Here is a 20,349-nt window from a genome sequence, read left to right as displayed (position 1 = left end):
AAAAAAAAAAAGCCTACGGTTTTGATCTATTTTGGTCAAATTTGTCTCTGATCAAATATGCTGATCTATTTAGTTCAGCAAAGCAGTCCAGTCTTTCAAGAACTCACATTCCCTCTAGTAGACTTGGGCTGCGAGAGCAAAGGTCAGAAAGTTTTGTTATGAACTTCCACTCAGGCCTGGAAGTAGGGTCTATTCCTGCTGAATAAGGAAAGAACAGAGAGGAAAGTTAAGTGCAAGCTGTACCTTGGAAGGTGGTCTAGCCAGGTGCTGGTCAGCAGCAGCCAGGGTGCTTGGGAGTGGCTCTGTGGCTCTCAGTTCCCAGTTTGTTTCTTTGAGCCTAATTTGCTCATCTATAATAGAGGAGCAGGCCGGTCCCTGTTCCAGCATTTTGTCATCATTGGAGTGAACAAGACGAACCCTGGAAACCTGGACAAATGTGATGGCCTTTAGTCCCTGCATTCTGAAGGCAGAAGCAGGCAGATCTCTCTGGTTCTAGGTCAGTCTGGTCTATGTGAGTTAGCCAGAGCTACTACATAGTGTAGCCATCTCAGGAAAAAAAAGGAAGAAGAAGAGGAAGAAGCAGAAGCAGAACCAGAACCTATGGGAAGTGTGTTCACTCTCATACTTGCCTTTTGAAGGAGGGTAGGATTCTCAGAGGATTCACACTTCCCTGCCTTGCCCTGCCTCTCAGATCTGGCCATAAGAGACACCTATGTGAATGCCTCTCAGAGCCTGTATGGAAGCAGCCCCAGAGTCCTGGGCCCAGACAGTGACGCTAACTTAAAACTCATCAACACCTGGGTGGCTGAGAACACCAACCACAAGATCAATAAGCTGTTGGACAGCCTACCCTCCGACACCCGCCTCGTCCTTCTCAATGCTGTCTATTTGAGTGGTAAGGGAAACACCAGGCAGGTAGTGTGCCTAATGCGGTTCTGCCTCCCCTCCTGTCTTCTTCACTCGACACCAGGCTCAGAGTTCCACAGACATATTCCCATGTGACTGATGATCCTACCCTTCCCTAACAGGCCCTTTAACACCCTTCTGCCCCTACCTACATTATAGCCACCCGTTCTTCCTTTAGCCAAGTGGAAGAAAGCATTTGATCAAAAAAAGGCGATGGAATCTTTCCTCTACAAGAACTCTGTGATTCAAGTGCCCATGATGAGTAGCAAAAAGTACCCCATGGCCCATTTCAATGACCAGACTTTGAAGGCCAAGGTAAGTTCTGGGCTCACTGTAGTCCTGCTTCAAACCTGAGTGTCTTGGCTTTGTTTCTGCAGTGACTTCCTCTCTCCTGATCATTATGGGATTCCTGCTTGCAAATTCCCCATTTCTGCTTCTTCCATCTGTTAGCCCTGCCCTCTTCTCTCCTTCTCCCCTTTCTAGTTTTGGCCAAGGCAGGGAATTTTAGGCTGGAAGGATGAGTCTAGACATGATTCTAAAGCTTCTTCATTCATCTCTACTGCATCAAATGGCAAGCGGTGAGTCGTGTTTTAATTCTGTGTATCTCTCTCTCTTAGCAGCCAGCACTCTGGGCAGACTGATAGCTTGCCAAGTCCTCTGTGTGTGTGTGTGTGTGTACTTGTTCTACAGTATTCGTATGCACTTATGGGTGTATAACTAGATATATGCAGATATGTTTTATGTGTGTATATACAAAGGTGTTGTTTTTGTTGCTGTTGTTGTGTTTTGGTTTTTTGTTTATTGCTTTTTTCCCCCCAAGATAGAGTTTCTCTGTAGAGCTCTGGCTGTTCTGAAACTCACTCTGTAGACCAGGCTGGCCTCAGATTCAGAGATCTGTCTTCTTCCTCTTGAGTGCTGGGATTAAAGACGTGCGCTACCATACCAGGCTGAATTAAGTTCCTTATCAGAAATTGAGCAATATAATTCTAGTGGGTAGTGAGAGAAAAAAGACAGAATATGGAGCCCAAGTTGGCTTTGGCAGTGCATGCCTTTAATCCAGCACTTGGGAGGCAGAGGCAAATGGTTCTCTGTGAGTTCAAGGCCAGCCTAGTCTACATATCAAGTTCCAGGACAGCCAGAACTATATAATAGAGAGTTTCTGTCTGAAGGAGGAGGAGGAAGAGGAAGAAGAGGAGAAGCCCAAAAGATTCTAGTTAGTAAATTCTCCATTCCCAGCATTCCTGCCTTGCTAGAACTGCAAGACACAGATCTGTAGGGTAGGAAGCAATGTCTCAGCACGGAATGTAAGGAAAACACATTTTCATAGCATAGGGAGCCTGGTTTCCACCTTGGGAGACTTCTGGGTCCCTTTACACTCAGGTGTGTGTATATCAGTGTCTCAGACGGAGGGTTTTTGAGCCAGCATCCCATACTATGGGTGGTGCATCCATGGATTTAAAGGAACTATCAACAGAAAACATTTGAGAAAAAAATTATACTGAACACAGCCAAACTTTTTTCTTGTCATTATTCTCTAAACAATACAGTATACAACTATTTATATGGCAGGTTTGTTTTTGGTATTAAGATTAATCTAGAGGGCTGGAGAAATGGCTCAGTGGGTAAGAGCTCTATCTGCTCTTCCAGAGGTCCTGAGTTCAATTCCCAGCAACCACATGGTGGCTCACAACCATCTGTAACATGATCTGATACCCTTTTCTGGTGTGTCTGAAGACAACTACAGTGTATTCATATAAATAAAAGAAATAATTTTTAAAAACTAATCTAGAAATACTTGGAAGTATAAAAGACACAGATAGGGCTTAAATAAAGTAAGTCTCAAGCTCATTTGGTAGAGTTCTTGCCGGGCCAACTCAAAGTGGTGGGTTTGATCAGGACCGTGCACTTCAGTCAGATTGACTGATATCCCCATTTCCTGGCACAGCATGGTAGTCAGGTTTAGCTGCTGCTCATTGAAACAGTACACACTAAAAGACAGTCCTGGGGCACAGGAGACAGGGGAAGGTAGAGCTAATAAAGGGTGTCTCATACTCTCTAGGTGGGACAGCTGCAGCTCTCTCACAACCTGAGCTTTGTGATCATGGTACCCCAGAGCCCGAAGCATCAGCTTGAAAACATGGAAGAGGCGCTCAACCCCACAGTCTTCAAGGCCATCATGAAGAAGCTGGAGCTGTCCAAATTTCAGCCCACTTATCTGATGATGCCTCGTATCAAAGTCAAGAGCAGCCAAGACATGCTGTCAGTCATGGAGAGACTGGGTGAGCCCTGGCCACCTGTGGTTATGCCCTGGCCACCTGTGGTTACTCCCCGGTCATGAGAAGAAGCAGGAAAGGTGGTGCTAAAATGTGGCTATCATTCTACAGTTCCTTTTTCCCTCATCCTTAACATGAGTTTACTACGCAGCTGTGTGAGTGAAAGGGACAAGGCTTACTGAACCACGTGACCCAGATGGGCTGCAGACATTCACTACCCCAGCCACACTCACTGGTCAACCACCTCACAGGCTAAGCTCAGACCCATCTAGAGATGACAGTTTAGGGGTTCTGAGTTCTTGGGAGACTTTAGGAGCACCGTTTTGTCTTTTCATATTTTTTTCCCATTGATTGGGAGATTTCATATTATTTAACTTTTTATTGATTCTTGGTGAATTTCACATCATGCACCCTAATCCCACTCCATCCTATCATATCCACCCTCCACCCTTGCGACCTCCTCCCCAAAAGAAAACAAACAAACAATCAAAAATCTCACCTTGGAAGCTGTAGTATGCCACAGTGTGTCACATGGTACACCCTACAGCCCAAACAGCTTTACTTGCAAATGTTCCTTGCAGTGAGTCACTGGTCTGCTTCGAGGCCTCTGGGCTTCTGCTACGCTATCAATACTGGATCTTCACCAAGTTGCTGGGTGTTGCACAGAGATACTGCAGCCTTGATTCTGCCAGGCCAGCCCTTTCACATGCTCCAGAAGTTCATAGATTGGAGTAGATGTTGGGGTGGGTCAATGCAAACCCTGGATCTGGGCCTGGTTGGTAGCTGAGCTGGTCATCAGGACAGCTCTCCCACACCTACGCCCTCAAGGCCAGTGCTCCAGAACCCACACTACCTGGGCCAGCAATCCAGCACTGCCTGGCAAGGAGCAGGGCCAGTTCACTGGCTCTCATAGAAGCACCGTTTTCTTTCTTTTTCTTTTTCTTTTTTTTTATTAGATACTTTTTATTTATGTTTCAAGTGTTATCCCCTTTCCTTGTTTCCCCTCTGAAAGCCCCCTATCCCCTCCCTCCTCCTCCTGCTCACCAACCCACCCACTCCTGCTTCCTAGCCCTGGCATTTCCCTACACTGGGGCATAGAGCCTTCACAGGACCAAGGGCCTCTCCTCACACTGATGACCGACTAGGTCATCCTCTGCTACATATGCAGCTGGAGCCATGACTCCCACCATGTGTACTATTTGGTTGGTGGTTTAGTCCCTGGGAGCTCTGGGGATTCTGGTTAGTTCATATTGTTGTTCTTCCAATGGGGCTGCAAACCGTTCAACATCTTAGGTCCTTTCTCTAGCTCCTCCATTGGGGACCCTGAAAAATACCATTTTCTAAGCTTTAACTTCTTCCCTAGCTAGATGGATCACTCATTTCCTGTTCTGACACTTGACCACCTAATATATAATCTGACTTTCTAGAATCAGGATACAAAACCAATTAATAGACTAAAAGATGTGCCTAGTACTCCTACTTGTGAGGAATAACAAGGGCTTTAGGAACAGAGATCAAAAAACAGATATTGACCCAAGTGGTGGTGGCACACACCTTTAATCCCAACAGTTGGGAGGCAGACTTGGGCAGATCTCTGTAGGTTCGAGGCCAGATTGGTCTACAGAGTAAGTTCCAGGACAGCCAAGGCTACGTGGAGAAACCTGATCTTGAAAACAAAACAAAACAAAGTCAAAAACAAATATTAAATCAAAATATTTTAGTATTTTAAATATTTAAAATGACACCTCTGGTGCTATGGAAATGCTAGGGAAATTAGGGCAGAAACCAGTATATATTTATGACTTACGACTTAACAGCATTACACCCTCCTATGATCTCATTTTATAGCATATTACCCATCTCTATTTTCCAAAGTCCTTTTTAAAAGCAATGATGTCATTTTTTTTTCAGAGGAGAGTTGGTGGTCGGCAGAGAGTGAGGCCTGTCATCTCTTGAGAGTGGCGGTTGGGCCTCCTGGCAGGGGTTCCCACTGACAAGACCAGAAGGCATGATGTAGAATCAGAGGAGGAAGAGACTATGGGAATTTGAGAATAACCCAGGAAAGTAAGAGCAGACCCAACAAGAGTTTCCTGTTGATGTCTGATTTTGTTTTTCTCTTGTTTTTTGCTCTAGAATTCTTTGACTTCACTTACGATCTCAACCTGTGTGGGCTGACTGAGGACCCAGATCTTCAGGTGTCTGCCATGAAACACGAGACAGTGCTGGAACTGACAGAGACAGGCGTGGAAGCAGCTGCAGCTTCTGCCGTCTCCCTGGCCCGAAACTTACTCATCTTTGAGGTGCAGCAACCTTTCCTCTTCCTGCTCTGGGACCAGCAACACAAGTTCCCAGTCTTCATGGGTCGTGTATATGACCCCAGGGGTTGAGACGGGCAGGAGACAGGCTTGAGTAAACACTGCCACCCAAGCTTCAGGTCCTCCGGTTATTTCCTTGACACTGCCTGCCCTAGCCCCTTAGGAACTGGCAGACGGAACTGTTTCCATCCACCAACCCCTAGAGTATCGAGCACTTTTTTGCAGCTTTTACGGTTCAAGCTTGTCAAACTCTACAAATAAAACTTGCAGGCATTTTCTTCTCTCATTAGTCTCTGTGTACTAGTTCCCTCAATATCAGAAAACAAGAATTACCGTGCTTCCTGCATCAACTTTGTGCAACAAGCCATTCTATACTTAGTGGCTTAAAGCCCCTGATGCTTAGTATTTCATCCATGTCTTGGGATTGGCCAGTGGTCTTGCTGATCTGACTAGCTGAGTTTCCCTGGGCATATAAAATGCATCTTCCACAGTGAGCAGGTTGGTAAGGGGGTGACCAGTCTTTGATGGTTGTCTTAGTTCTGGTTTTATTGCTGTGAGTGAGACACCATGACCACAGAAACTCTTATAAAGGAAAACATTTAATTGGGGCTGGATTACAGTTTCAGAGATTTAGTCCATTATTGTCACTGCATGAAACATAGCAGCGTGCAGGCAGACATGATGCTGGAAGAGATGAGGGTTCTACATCTTGATCTGCAGGTAGCAGCTAAAAACTGTGTGCCACTGAGCCTGGACTTAAGCATCTGAGACCTCAAAACCCACCCCCAAAAGTGATAGATACACTTCATCCAGTAAGCCCACGCCTACTCCAACAAGACTATACCTCCTAATAGTGCCACTCCCTATGGGCCAAGCATTCAAATACATGAATCCATAGGGACCATACCTACTCAAACCACAATGGTCTTGGGTGACACTTTCTGGCATTCTTCTACATCTCTCCTATGTCCTGCCACCAGGATGACCTGTGTTCTAAGAACATAGCCTCTTTCTCTCTTGTCTGCCTACATCAAGTTTACCATTTTCTCATCAACAATCCACATGGTGAAATTATTTAGAGTGGGAAACCTAAATCTAAAATACAAAGTTATGGAGTAGAGAGGCATTAATTGAGGACCACTAATGCAGTGTATCTGCCATGATCTTTATCTTGATTATTTGCTCAAAAAAAAAAAAAAAAGTGACAATAGGCACTGGAGATGGCCCAGTGGTTAAGAGCACTTGCTGTCCTTCTGGAGAACCTGGGTTCAGTTCCCAGCATCCACAGCAACTCACAACCATTTGCAGTTTCAATTCTAGGACATCTGACACCCTTCCCCCTCCACAAGTACTAGGTACGGCGCACATGGTGTACTGATTTACATGCAGGCAAAACACTGACACAGTAAACACAAAAGATGAATTTAAGAATGAAATAGTAGCAGTAGTTGTGTACATGGTGGAAATAACCGTAGGCATTCTGCTGAGAGTTTTGCAGACATTTAATTGCTGCAATAGCTTTGTATGACTAACTCAGGCTGTTCAAAGCCTTTTATAAACAGCTTTCTTCTGGGCATGGTGGCACAAACCTGTAATTCAAACACTCTGGAGCAGTGGTTCTCAACCTTCCTAAGGTGGTGACCCTGACCGTGAAATTATTTTCACTGCTTCTTTATAACTGAAATTTTGCTACTCTTGTGAATGGTAGCACAGATATTCATGTTTTCTAATGGTCTTAGGCAACACCTGTGAAAGGGTCATTCGACATCCTGCCCCAAAGGGGTGGCAACCACAGGTTGAGAACCATTGCTCTGGAGTTAAGGCAGGAGGAACATAAATTGGAGGATAGCCTGGTCTAACAAGACTGCTCCCAAAAGAGCTTCTTCTATCTCTGCCTCCAAATTTGTTTTTCCTCTTTGTGGGCTATACCCGTGAACTCACTGATGCCTTAGCTCTGATCTCTCCTGTCCCTCTTCCCCCTTCCTCCTCAGCCCATCTCTGTCCCTTCCTCATCTTTCTGTCTCTATTTCTCCCCACCTCCTCAATGTTATACACTCTCTCCTCCCTGTCTCCCTCATCTCTCCTACTTAAGGCACATCCAACTCAAATATGCAGACCATCATTCCTTGATTTAGCCCATCAGCTTCTCTTGCTGATGAAGTGAAAGATCCAGGCTCCAGGCTTGTCACAGTCTCCCCTCCCCAGCTCTGTCCACACACACTTCAGACCCTCAAGTTCCCATCCATAACTAGCCAAGAGGTGAGTGTCCCTGAGCCATCACTCCTCAGACATTTCCTAAGCATCTTCCAGACATGGTGAAAATTTAATTTTCAAAAGGGGTTATCCCAGAGGTCAAGCCAAGCTGCTTGATGTAGTTCTAGGTTGGGGAATCTCCCTGCAGGGTAGCAGATGGCCAGGATATAGATTCAAACAGCTGATACCCCACATCCTAAGAACTTCTGTCTTCCTCATCCCTCCCTCCCTCCCAGAAAGTCTTGTGTAAGAAGCTGAGACACTTGGGAAGTGGATGACAGAGTAAAATGTCACCTAACCTAACTGTATCCAAGCTTGAAGCTCTTGAGCCTTTGGGCTTGTCCCTTTCTCCAGGGTGCTGAGCTAGAGAACCAGGCACATGACTAACTACAGGATATGAGGTCACCCAAGCTTCTAATAACCCTTGACAGGATAGGCTTAGCTGGTAGCTGTCTTGTTACTTTTCTGTTGCCTTGATAAAACACCATGACCAAGGCAACTTTTGGGAGGGTCACAGTTCCAGAGAGTAAGAGTCCATGACCATCATGATAGGGACATAATGGCAGGCATGGCACTGGAGCAGTAGCTGAAAGCTTACATTTGATCCACAAGTATGAGGGAGGGAGAGAGGGAGGGAGGAAGGGAAGGAGAGAGGGAAGGAGGGAGGAAGGGAAGGAGAGAGGGAAGGAGGAAGGGAGAGAGAGAGAAGTGAAGGAGGGAGAGAGAGGAGGGAGGGAGGGAGGGAGGGAAGGAAGGAGGAAGGGAAGGAGAGAGGAAGGGAAGGAGGGAAGGAGGGAGGGAGAGAGAGAGAACTGAAGGAGGGAGAGAGAGGAAGGAGGGAGGGAAGGAGAGAGAGAGAGAGAGAGAGAGAGAGAGAGAGAGAGAGAGAGAGAACACGAGAACTGACTGGCTGGCAATGGTAGAGACTGGCTGGCAATGGTACAGGCTTTTTAAACCTCAAAGCCAACCCCCAGTGATACATCTCTTCCAACAAGGCCACACATCCTAATCCTCCCCAAACAGTTCTACTAACTGGGGACTAATTATTCAAACATAAGAGCCTATGGGGGCCATTCTCATTCAAACCATCACAGTAGCCAAGAGATTTATTTCTGAAAGCTGGAACTTTGGTTTCTGTAATTTTCTGGTTTGTTTGTTCTGCTTGACGTCAGAGCATCCTTTGTGGGAGAGGAGATGAGATGGTGCAGCAATCATTTTGTATCCTTTTCCTTGATATTCACTTGCTATGGCTCATTCTGGTCCTCAGACTTCCCTTCAGTTTCTGACTTCTTGTACAGGTTAGGCAAAATCAAGCAAAGCCTCAGAATGTTGGGCCAACTCTTTATTGTACCTTGTCTTTCAGTCAAGATGAAGAACCAAACAAGCTACCCCAACTTGTCCTAAGACTGTGGAAAGATCCCTGCTTCCCACCATGTTTCACTATTCAGGAGCTGTCTACAAGCCCTTCCTTCTGTACCAGTGTGGAGTATGTGCAGACATTTGACCTTGCTGGCTTATGGCTTACATAAACTCTTGCACACATTTTGGTGGGTCATAAACTCTTGCACATGATGTTGAGGAATCACATGGCCAACCGTTTCATGTAATCTCACTTTCATAGTGAGATTACTTTTCAATCTCACTTTCACTTTGTATAAAAAGGCTTTTTATACAAAGGTTGCAAACATTCTAGAAAACAAATGGGCACTAAAGGTCTTTCTTTTTTGGTTGATTGGTTGGTTGGCTGGTTTTTGGTTTTTTTGTTTTTGTTTTTGAGGCAGGGTTTCTCTGTGTAGCCCTGGTTGTCCTGGAACTCACTCTATAGGCCAGGCGGGCCTTGAACCAAAGATCCACCTATCTACAGCTCCCAGACCCTGGGATTAAAGGTGTGTGCCACAACCACTGAGCTACAAGGCCTCTGGAATGTAGAGCTAAGAGGAAATATAACATCACTTATATTGGTCAGTTAGTTGACAAATCAGCTCAAATTCTTGTCTTAAAGACAAGACTCTCAAAGTCACTTTGCAAAGAGTACGGATGTAAAAATACATGAATCACTCTGGCCACATTGCCAATCTGAGTGGTTGTACACATTTGTACAGACTTTTAGCAACTCTCCCTAGCAAGCTGTTGCTCTGAGCTTTTCCTTATGAAAACCAAGGGGATGGCTCAGCAGCTGAAAGTGCAGAGAGAACCAACTTTCAGAAATCATTCTATGACCTATACACATTCACACACACCCTGTAGGCATACATTTTTTGCAACCTACTTTTAATAAGGGTTCGATCTCTCCTCTAGCCCACCACCCAGCAGAGGTAGTGGAAAAGTTATTAGGATATGGGGGAAATGGACTTGTTCAGCAGTAGTTCTTTGGGAGAGGAAGCTTGATCTTGTTTGGCAGCAGTGCAGTCCTATAGCAAACAGCAGCAGCAGACAGCCCTCTAGGCAGGAAGTTACTAGGCAGCTGTAGTCCAATCCTGAAGAAACTGCCAGGCTCGCCAGCTAGCCTGAGGTGAGGACACAGAAGCAACAAGCCTTGGGCAAGTTTCTCTCGATCGCAGCATTATCACAAGTTGAGCTCAACAACTCTATGTAAGGCAAACCAATACATGCATGCTTTTATTGAAGAATAGCAAGTCAGACCAGACCAAACCAAACCAAGGCTCAGGGCCCATCTCCCACTGTCTGTGAGGTCATATCTATACTCCTTCATCAAGCATCCTTTCACGTGTCTGCTATATCCAAACATCCTTTCACCTGTGTCTGCTTCAAGAAAACAGTCATCCATGTGTTTGCTTTAGGAAGCCATCTTTTCACCTGGGTGCCCAAGCAAAACATCATTTAACATAACTAACTTTCCAAAGAACTAGACGTTTCCACTTCAATACCCTGCCATATACACACATATACCACACACACACACCAAACACACCACACACACACATACCTGTACCAATAATGATAATAATAGTAATAACTATTTTTAAGGGAATGTAGAAGAAACCTAGGCTTGTTGCCTATCTGTAATAACAGTACTGAAGAGGTTGAAGTAGGAGAATTATTGAAATTTTAAGGCCTATACAATGAGCTATAGGCCAAGCTAGGCTACAGTAAGACCCTGTCTTGAAAAGAACACACACACACACACACACACACACACAAAAGCCCTCAGGAAGCAAAGGCAAGTGGATCTCTATGAATTTAAGACCAGCCTGTTCTACACAGGATACAAAGGATATTCCAGAACAGTTGGGGTTACATAGAGAGAGCCTGTCTCAAAAAACTAAAATGAGCCAGAAGAGGTGGCACATGCCTTAGTCCCAGCACCCAGGAGGCAGAAGCAGGCAGATCTCTGTAAGTTCAAGGCCATCCTGATCTACAAAGTAAACCCAGGACAGCCAGGACTCTGTTATACAGAGAAACCCTGACTCAAAAAGAACAAAAACAAAACAACACCAAAATGAATATATTAAAAACATTTTGTTGCCGGGTGGTAGTGGTGCACACCTTTACTCAGCACTTGGGAGGCAGAGGCAGGTGGATTTCTGAGTTCGAGGTCAGCCTGGTCTACAGAGTGAGTTCTAGGGCAGCCAGGGCTATCCAGAGAAACCCTGTCTCGAAAAAAAACAAACAAAAAAATTGTTGACATCATAATACTAAGAACAAGTCTGTTACGTGCAGCTGTAGAATGATTGCTTTGAGTTTTCTTCTGCTGCTGACTCTGACATCCCTAATACCAGTTCCAGCAACACACATATTTTTGAAAAATACAGGATGTTGCACAGAAAGACATATACTCCTAAAATATCCACCCTGAAGCCCTACTTTAGGGCAGACGGGGTCTTATAAGTCAGCAAACCTATTCCCATGATGCTGCTCCCAACCAAGCATCTGTGTGGAATACTACTAAAGATCAGTGGACTGTGCTTTCTGTACAGTTAGCATTTCTGCCGCAAGATGGAGCTATTGATGCTTTGTCTTGTATAGTCACGTGGACATTACCCTTGAATTTTGGTTGGTCCAGACTAATTTCCTTTTCTCTTCTCTCAAATATGGAAAGTCTCAGGAACTGGCATACAATTTTTGTATGGGACCATGACAATCTTCTCCATGGAGTTCTGGGTTGTTGTTGTTGGTTGGTTGGGTTTTGTTTTTTGTTTTTTGTTTTTTGTTTTCTTTATAGTACATGGGTGTTTTGCCTTCATGCATGTATGTCTGTGTACCACATGCCTGCATGGTGACCACAGAGGCCAAAAGAGGGTGTTGGATTGAAGAACCAGCCTACCTCCATTTTAGGCTTAAAAACCATCTTATAGTAAAGATAAACTAGGTTCATTCCTGTTTATGATTAAACTGTTTTTCATGAATTGAGCTATGCCCCGCTTGTAACCTTAACTACAGATGGTTCTATACTGCCTGTTTCAAGAATGGCAGTCATGTCTTTGTTTCAAAAAAAAGTTAATAATCATTTTGCAACCCTATCTTTGTTTCAAAAGGGTTGTTATGGCTACCTTGTCATGACTACCTGTTGTTACGACCACCTTGTAGTCATGTTTTTGTTTCTGGAGGTTGTTATAACTAACTAGTTATGCTTATGTTCTGCTCCTGCAACCCCACTTGAGGTTTTTCTTGCCAAATCCCCATTTGGAAGTCCCCTACCCCTAAGCTATAAAAATCTTGTCTTCCTTATATCCAATACTGACCTCTCAAACCCTGCCTTAGGGAGAAGCAGCCCGTGTACACGAATAAAAAGCTTGTTTTAATTAATTGCTTGCTTTAATTAATTTGGCCATGGTGGTCACAGAACTGGAATCACAGAAAGTTATGTGCTGCCCTGTGCGGGCCTGAAATGAAGCCTGCATTATCTGGAAGAACCGTCAGTGCTCTTAACCACTAAGCCATCTCTCTAGCACCTAGTTCTGATATTTCCACGAGTGCTGCTGAAACCAGCAGTGATCCACAGTCTTAAGATGCCCAATACGGATTTACACTTTGATTCCTGGACAAAGGTATGGCTCAGTAACAGAGTGCTTGTCTAAAACACAAACACAAAAAGCTGGAATTCCATTCCCAGACAACAGTAAACAACCAGCCTTGCAAAGTTTATAGTTCTCATCAGCTCAGCTGCTGTTCAATAACAATACCTTCAGGTTCTGTTGAGACTCTGGAAGGCTCCAGACCGCTGAGTCACAACTATCTTGGTGTCCACCAATGTTCAGGGTCTTGTCCTAAGCTATAGCTGGTAGTCATAGTGGTATCAGTAACTACCTAACACAAAGTAAGCCCGATGTTATTTAATTCTAGAAGCAAGCTTGATGGGCTTATGCCATGATCTTTGGATACGTCTTGGAGAATGTTTCAAAGAAGACCAGCATGTGGATACAATGGACCAGTGTAGAAGACATACCCTTGGTATAGATGGGGACTATTCAGCTGGCTTCAGGCACAGATGAAGCAGAAGGGTAAAGGGAGGGGCTAGAGAGACAACTCAGTGGTTAGGAGCACTTGCAGAGGACCAGGGTTTGATTCCAAGCAACCACATCATGGCTCACATTGTCTTTATCTCCAGGTCTGGGGGTCTGATGTCTTCTTCTGCCCTCTGTGGGCACTTGGCATGCATAAAGTGCACATACACACATGCAGACAAAATTACACCCACATCCTGGGCAAATGAGATACCTCAGTGGGGGTAAAACACCTACTACCAAACCTGAGGATGACCTATGTTCACTCCTCCAGACCCACAAAGTGGAAGGAAAGGAGAAAACCAACGTGTGCAAGCTGTCTCTGACTTCCACATTCATGTCACGGCACATACATGCTTACACAGGCACACACTGAGTGAATAGGTAAGGTAGTAACAATTAAAAAAATCTGCACGCATAAATATAAAATAGAACTTTTTAAAACTTTAGGGTAAAGGAAATGAATTAGTGTTCACTCTTCTCTCTAGAGCTGGGACACTCTTCTGTTGTTGGACATTAGAGCACTAGATTTTCTGGCTTGTAGAGTCCAGTACTCTGACCAACAGTTTCCAGTTCTCAGACCTTTGGCCTGAGAGTTACATCACAAGCTTCCTTGGTTCTGAGACCTTTGAACTTGGACTGGACTGTATCACCAATTTCCTTGATTGTCCAGTGTACTAAAGGCCTGTCATGGAACTTTTCGGTCTCAGTAATCATGGAAGCCCATCCCCTTAGTAAGTACCCTTTTAGCACGACGTGGTGGCATATGTCTGATTCCCATCCTTAAGAGGTAAAGGCAAGAAGATTGGGAGTTCAAGGATCTAGCCTCAGCTACATAGCAAGTTCCAGAATATGCTGCACACTTTCTCAAACAAAACAACCACAAAAACAAAAGCAAAGAAAAAAAAACAACTAACCATTAATAGACTAGAAAAACAAAAACAAACAAACAACATAATAACCAAAGAACTAAACAAACAAAAACAAAGGCCTAGGCCAGATGTGGTGGCATATGCCTTTAATCTCAGCACTGATAGAGCTGATAGAGCAGGCAGCTCTCTGAAGTGTTGAACTACCTAACTGACCCTATTTGGTTTTTTTCATAGATTTCAAAAATGATCATCTCTAATTTCCATTACAAAGCTATTGATTTTGGAGGTTGTTTTTTGGCACTAACACCTTGGCTTAATGAACCAAGAAAACATCAATTTAGGATGCAGATGGTATCTTAAATGATTCCTCTGGATGTTAAAATCACATCACATCATCATTAATGTCACTGTCAAAAGTTATGATGTACTTAAACAACAGCTCAATTTCACATAAGATGAGTATTGGTGGCAGTTATTTACTGTTGCTAGCTTAAGTGACTCTGTCATTAGCAATAATTAGGAGTATAGTTTACATCCTCCTCAGCCAGCAATTTTGAAATTATGTAATCCTTGATGATTTTTGTAATTGTGGCAGACTTTCAGTATTTCAAATTTGTACCATTAAAATTTACATAATATACAAGTAGCACCAGGCATTATTATCTCCTATTTATAAATTAAAAAATGAAGTTTTTATTCATCCAATGCACTTATTCAAAGTGTCTCAACTGGCAAATAGTGAGGTTAGACGTAGGCTCCAGTGTCTAATTTCAGAGCTTGTGCTTGATATACAAGATTCCTTTTTTCCCCCATGGTAGCTTTATCTATCTTTTAGAAGGTACTGACTGCTATTTCTTCTTCTCAGCCTTGGTTAAAGACACACCCAGGGGCTGGCGAGATGGCTCGGTGGCTAAGAGCACGGACTGCTCTTCCAGAGGTCCTGAGTTCAATTCCCAGTAACCACATGGTGGCTCACAACCATCTGTAATGGGATCCAATGCCCTCTTCTGGTGTGTCTGAAGACAGCTACAGTGTACTCGCATGCATTAAAACAAATACACAGAATAAGAAATAGAGCTCAGTGCTTAAAATAATAAACAAACAAACAAACAAACAAAGACATACCCAGAAGCTTGACATGGTTTTCAATCTTAGGAAGAAATGCTGAGAACATCTGAGATTCCCTATTTTCCGTAACAGGGACCTTGGGTGTAACCACCACAAATGCAGGTAGAACACTGGTCCACTAGTCCAATGCTTTCATAATGGGCTGGGGCTGCCACCTGCATCACTGAGATGGACTGGACTTCTCAGAGTCTCTTCAAAAGCCTGATATTTCAATGATTCCTCACTCTAGCCTTTGCCTCTAGCAACTTGACACATATGCTGTGGTGTGTTGAATAAGCTTGGCCCAGGGGAACAGCACTTTGAGGGGGTGTGGCCTTGCTGGAGGAAGCATGTCATTGTGGGGGTGGGCTTTGAGATAGCTTCCTCCTCGCTGCTTGAGGATGCCAGTCTTCTCTTATTTGCCTTCTGAATGAGATAAAGAACTCTCAGGACCTCCAGTCCCATGCCCACCTGGACACTGCTATGCTTCCTGCCTTGATGATAATGGACTGAACCTGTAAGCCAGCCCCAATTAAATGTTTTCCTTTTAAGAGTTGTCTTGGCCATGGTGTCTCTACACAGCAGTAAAACCCTAACTAAGACATGTACCACTTATACACATGTAAGTACATGCCTTGTACGTACACACACACACACACACACACACACACACAGAAGAGTCACAGACACGTGCAGATGTTCACATTCACACTCTTGTACAAAAAGCACATACATGCTGCTGTCTTGAAAGGGGTAAACGTTACATCCATGCCCCAGCTCCTGAGGAAGGCCTCTTGAATAAGAAAGGTACATCCATTTCCCATCAAGCTTCTCATCACTAATTACAAGCCTGGAATTAGCCTCATCCATCATTCTGAAGTGACAGACAGGCCCCACAGCTTCCCTTCCCCCTCATACTCTGTTTCTCATTGAGTGACCACAGATCTGTTCCACAAAGCAAAAAGCATTTTAGCCCAATATTCAGTCCTCTCCAAAACCATAAATGTGGGCATGTCCAGGCTCAACCCCCTAGTCTTCTGCCCCTCTCCCCCACCACATAGAGACTCTCCCTCCTCACCTCCCATGCCAAATTCCCTCTCCACTAGTCTTTACATGTGCAAGCAGTACATTGCAACAATCCTGCGGCTTCAAATTGATTTTTACCACAGTCACAAATAAAAATAAGCATTTAAGAAATAATTTTTTCAGAGGTCAGTGTACCAGCAAGACTAGAAATGTCATTCACAGCAGGGTCCCACACTAGCTCAGGTTGGAAGAGCTAGCAGAAGTAGCAGAGGGATCTGTGGCTCATCATGTGTGCTTGAAAGCCCCACGGGGAACTCATCTACATCACCTCTCTTCCATTGCAGCTTAAGATCCCAAAGCTGTATTAGCCCCATCAGGAGAGACCAGATACAAACCTTAGAGGGACCAGGTCAGTGACTGAGCAGATAGTGCACGCTAGAGCCAATGGAACAAGGATGCTTCCAAGGGCCCACACTAGTATGGTCACAGTCACTTCTCTCTTGACTGGCTCTAGGCTCCAGCATTAGAATCAAGCCTCAGTCTCTTCTATCTCAACAAGACTTCCATCCCTGCCACTCCAACCCCTTAGCTAGGAAACTCTGCTTTGTGGAGCAGGATGATTCCCAAGAACATCCCAGAGTGAGGTCAGTAATGGGCCACATAAGAGAAATTTGCTCTAGTGCTGATGCTGAAATGACTTTGAAAACCTCCCAGAAGGCATACACATCTTTTCTTTCTTTCTTTCTTTCTTTCTTTCTTTCTTTCTTTCTTTCTTTCTTTTTTTTTTTTTTTCCAAGACAGGGTTTCTCTGTGTAGCTCTGGCTGTCCTGGAACTCAGTCTGTGGACCAGGCTTGCCTCGAACTCAGAAATCCGCCTGCCTCTGCCTCCCAAGTGCTGGGATTAAAGGCATGCGCCACCACTGCCTGTCTTAAGACAGTTTTCTTTTCCTTCTTAAATATTATATTTATTACTATTATTTTACATGTGAGTATTTTCCTTGTATGTATGTATGTGTACCAAGCACATGCTTGGTGCCTTCAGAAACCAGAAAGCAGCACAGGATCCCCTGGAACTAGAATTACAGATGGTTGTGAACCACCATGTGGGTGCTGGGAATCAAATCTAGGTCTTCTAGAGCCTCAGTGGAATGCATAGCTGTTGTCTCAGCACTCGGTAGGCAGAGGTGGAGGAATCATTTGAAGTCACTTTGAGCTACACTTTGAGACTTTGTCCCAGAGTTGGGGGATTCAGCTAGAGACACGGTTTTAGCATGTTCATTCTCCATCACTCGCCTCTGATTCTGTTTACTACCTTGTCACGTTAGAGTTTCCCGTAAGTAGCTATGAGCAATAGCAGTTTCAAGTTTACCTTCTTCCACTAACATACCAATCCTAGCAATATGGCTTCTTCAAAGATTCAAGCCAAAGCATTCAAGCCCAAACTGTGATTGACTCTGATTGGGTACTCACCCTTGAATCAATCTTTATGATCTGATTAGCTAAGTCTGGTGTGATTGACAGCCTTTGGGATGACCCTCAATGATGCTGTATCCTGGTATCCAGGCTCTTGTGTAATTCCCTCTTCTTGAATAACTAATTACTTGTCTCTGTGTGTTATTATCATTATTATTTTAACAGAGTAACTGATTTCTAACCACTAGGTTGACAATGTTAAGGAGTTGCCACTTCCATGATCATGTTGCTAAAGCTTGTGGGTTTCATCTTGCCAGCAGGATCTCTTTCTTATTGGCTTGAGTGATTTAAGCTACTATGTTGAAGAGCACCACATTTGCACAGAACTTAAGTTAAAAACACTGTGAAACAGAGGCTCTTAGTCCACAGTACTGGAGGAATTGAATCTCGAGACAATGATGAAAGTAAGCATGGGCCAGACCCTTCCTCCATGAAACCCCAGCCATGAAAGACACTTTGTAGTTTCATGAAGAACCTTAATCAGAGGACCCAGCTAAGTCTCATCCAGATTCCAGAGCCACGAAAACAGTGACAAAAAGAAATGTGTGTTATTCTAAGACATTAAGTCTGGACTTAACTTGGTACATACCAATAGGCAGCTAGTACATTTCAGTTGTGTAACTGCCATTGAATGGGCAGATGGGGTCAGTCTCATGTGAATCATGGTGACTGAAAGTAAATAGTAGGTATCTCTTGAAAACGGAAGTAAAATGCGGTTGCCAGAGGCGGGGTGGAATCTAGTCAAGCAAAATCAGCAGCTGCTTATCTCACACATCTGTTTGGGAATGTAAGAAGACAGCTGGAAACACATGCAGAGATACAGATTTGGCAATGACTGTTGAAGCTAAGAATGGATAAAATTGTCACTAAAGACAGAAGAGTCAAGAGCAGCTCCCTTGGGAATAACAACAATTAAACAGCAGATGGGAAAAGAGCCCAAAGGGATAAGCAGAGGCAGAAGTGTAGAGAGACATGGGTTTGATGTTAAACAAATTGAGCTTGTTTGGCAGGTACGACATCTGTCTAAGGAATTGTTGTCTTCTGTTAGAAAACTGAACTTTCAGCTCAGAAGTTACATATTTGAAACTATCATTGCAGAAATGACTAGAGAGCTGAGCATGCTTCTACACAGCCCTGACACCAGCACCTGAACGGCTGAGGCAATAGGATTAAGTGCAAGGCCAGGCTGAGGAACATGCAAGACATGTTCAGAAAACAAGACAGGGCAAAGCAAACAAGCACAGAAATGTGACTGTCAAAATTAGGCACCCAACCATCTTGTCCAGTGAAAGTATGCATGGAAAAAAAGAACCAAAGATAAATTGTTGCAATGCCAAGTGGTGGCGGCTCACACCTTTAATTCACGCACTTGGAGGACAGAAGCAAGTGGATCTCTGTGAGCTGGAGGCCAGCTTCGTCTACAGAGTAAGTTCCAGGACAGCCAAAACTATACAGAAAAACCCTGTCTTGAAAAGCAAACAAGGGTTTGGAGAGATGGCTCAGAGGTTAAGAGACCGACTGCTCTTCCAGAGGTCCTGAGTTCAATTTCCAACAACCACATGGTGGCTGGTAACCATCTGTAATGAGATCCAATGCTCTCTTCTTGTAGGTCTGAAGACAGCAACAGTGTACTCACATATGTAAATAAATACATCTTTAAAAGAGAAGAAAAAAACAAAATATCTTGAAGAATCTGCATGCTTAGGCAGTAAGAGAGGAAAGAAGAAGCTGTAGAAAGGGAGCTGAGCTACAGCTGGAGATTGACACAACCCAGGAGGAACTTCTCAGATATCATGAACATTCAGTTGGGCTGAAGAGATGGCTCAGTGGTTAAGAGCATTGACTGCTCTTCCAAAGGTCTTGAGTTCATTTCCCAGCAACCACATGACAGTTCACAATTATCTGCAACTCCAGTTCCAGGGAATCTGGCACCCTCAAACACCAATGAACATACAATAAAAATAAATGATTTTTTAAAAAGGCACATGTAGTCAACAATGGCAAATGATGAGAACTGAAAAGAGAATAGTGGATCAATACCAAGGAACCCTTAGGAAGTAGTATGTGTCTCAGTGGGACTATTTCAGTAGGAGTGGGAACAGAAACAGACTACAAGAATTTAAAAATGGTCACATATGGCTGGTGAGATGGCTCAGCAGGTCGAGATACTTGCTGCCAAGCCTGGAGACCTGAGTTCAATTCCTGGAACCTACAAGAAAGGAAAGAACTTCCAAATTTTGTCCTTTGACCTCTACATGAGCACCATAACATATATGCACACATACACAGATACACATAAATAATCACATGTAATACAAAAGAAATTGAGACAAGGTCTCTCTCTATATCTGACTGTCCTGGAAGTCACTCTGTAAGCCAGACTGGCCTTGAGCTCTCAGAGGTCTGCCTCCCAAGGGCTGGAATTAAAGAAAAGTACCACCACACATGGCTATAAAAAGTCTGATAATAACTTTAATGAGTGAGTAATGTTGGAGAGATGGCTCAGTGCTTAAAAGTGAGTTGGTAGCCAGGCAGTGGTGGCACACACCTTTAATTCCAGCACTTGGGAGGCAGAGACAGGCTGATTTCTTTTTTTTGTTTTTTGTTTTTGTTTTTTTGAGACAGGGTTTCTCTGTGTAGCCCTGGCTGTCCTGGAACT

At 44.0% G+C, this 20,349-nt stretch overlaps 1 protein-coding gene across 2 annotated transcripts in view; it reads left to right on the top strand.

The window, feature by feature from the left end:
* The window catches only part of Serping1 (serpin family G member 1), a 9,953-nt gene extending 4,173 nt beyond the window's left edge, over positions 1-5,780 (top strand). For both annotated transcript variants that reach the window (XM_031370843.1, XM_031370842.1), the window contains 4 exons: positions 692-895; positions 1,085-1,221; positions 2,966-3,185; positions 5,313-5,780. In XM_031370843.1, the coding sequence (XP_031226703.1) occupies positions 692-895; positions 1,085-1,221; positions 2,966-3,185; positions 5,313-5,566 (815 nt within the window). In that variant the 3' untranslated portion in view covers positions 5,567-5,780. The remainder of the gene's footprint in view (positions 1-691; positions 896-1,084; positions 1,222-2,965; positions 3,186-5,312) is intronic.
* The last annotated feature ends 14,569 nt before the right edge of the window (positions 5,781-20,349 follow it).

The sequence above is a fragment of the Mastomys coucha genome, unplaced genomic scaffold, assembly GCF_008632895.1.
Source record: "Mastomys coucha isolate ucsf_1 unplaced genomic scaffold, UCSF_Mcou_1 pScaffold15, whole genome shotgun sequence".
In the NCBI taxonomy this organism is placed as follows: Eukaryota; Metazoa; Chordata; class Mammalia; order Rodentia; family Muridae; genus Mastomys; species Mastomys coucha.
This window is presented reverse-complemented; position numbering and strand designations above follow the sequence as displayed.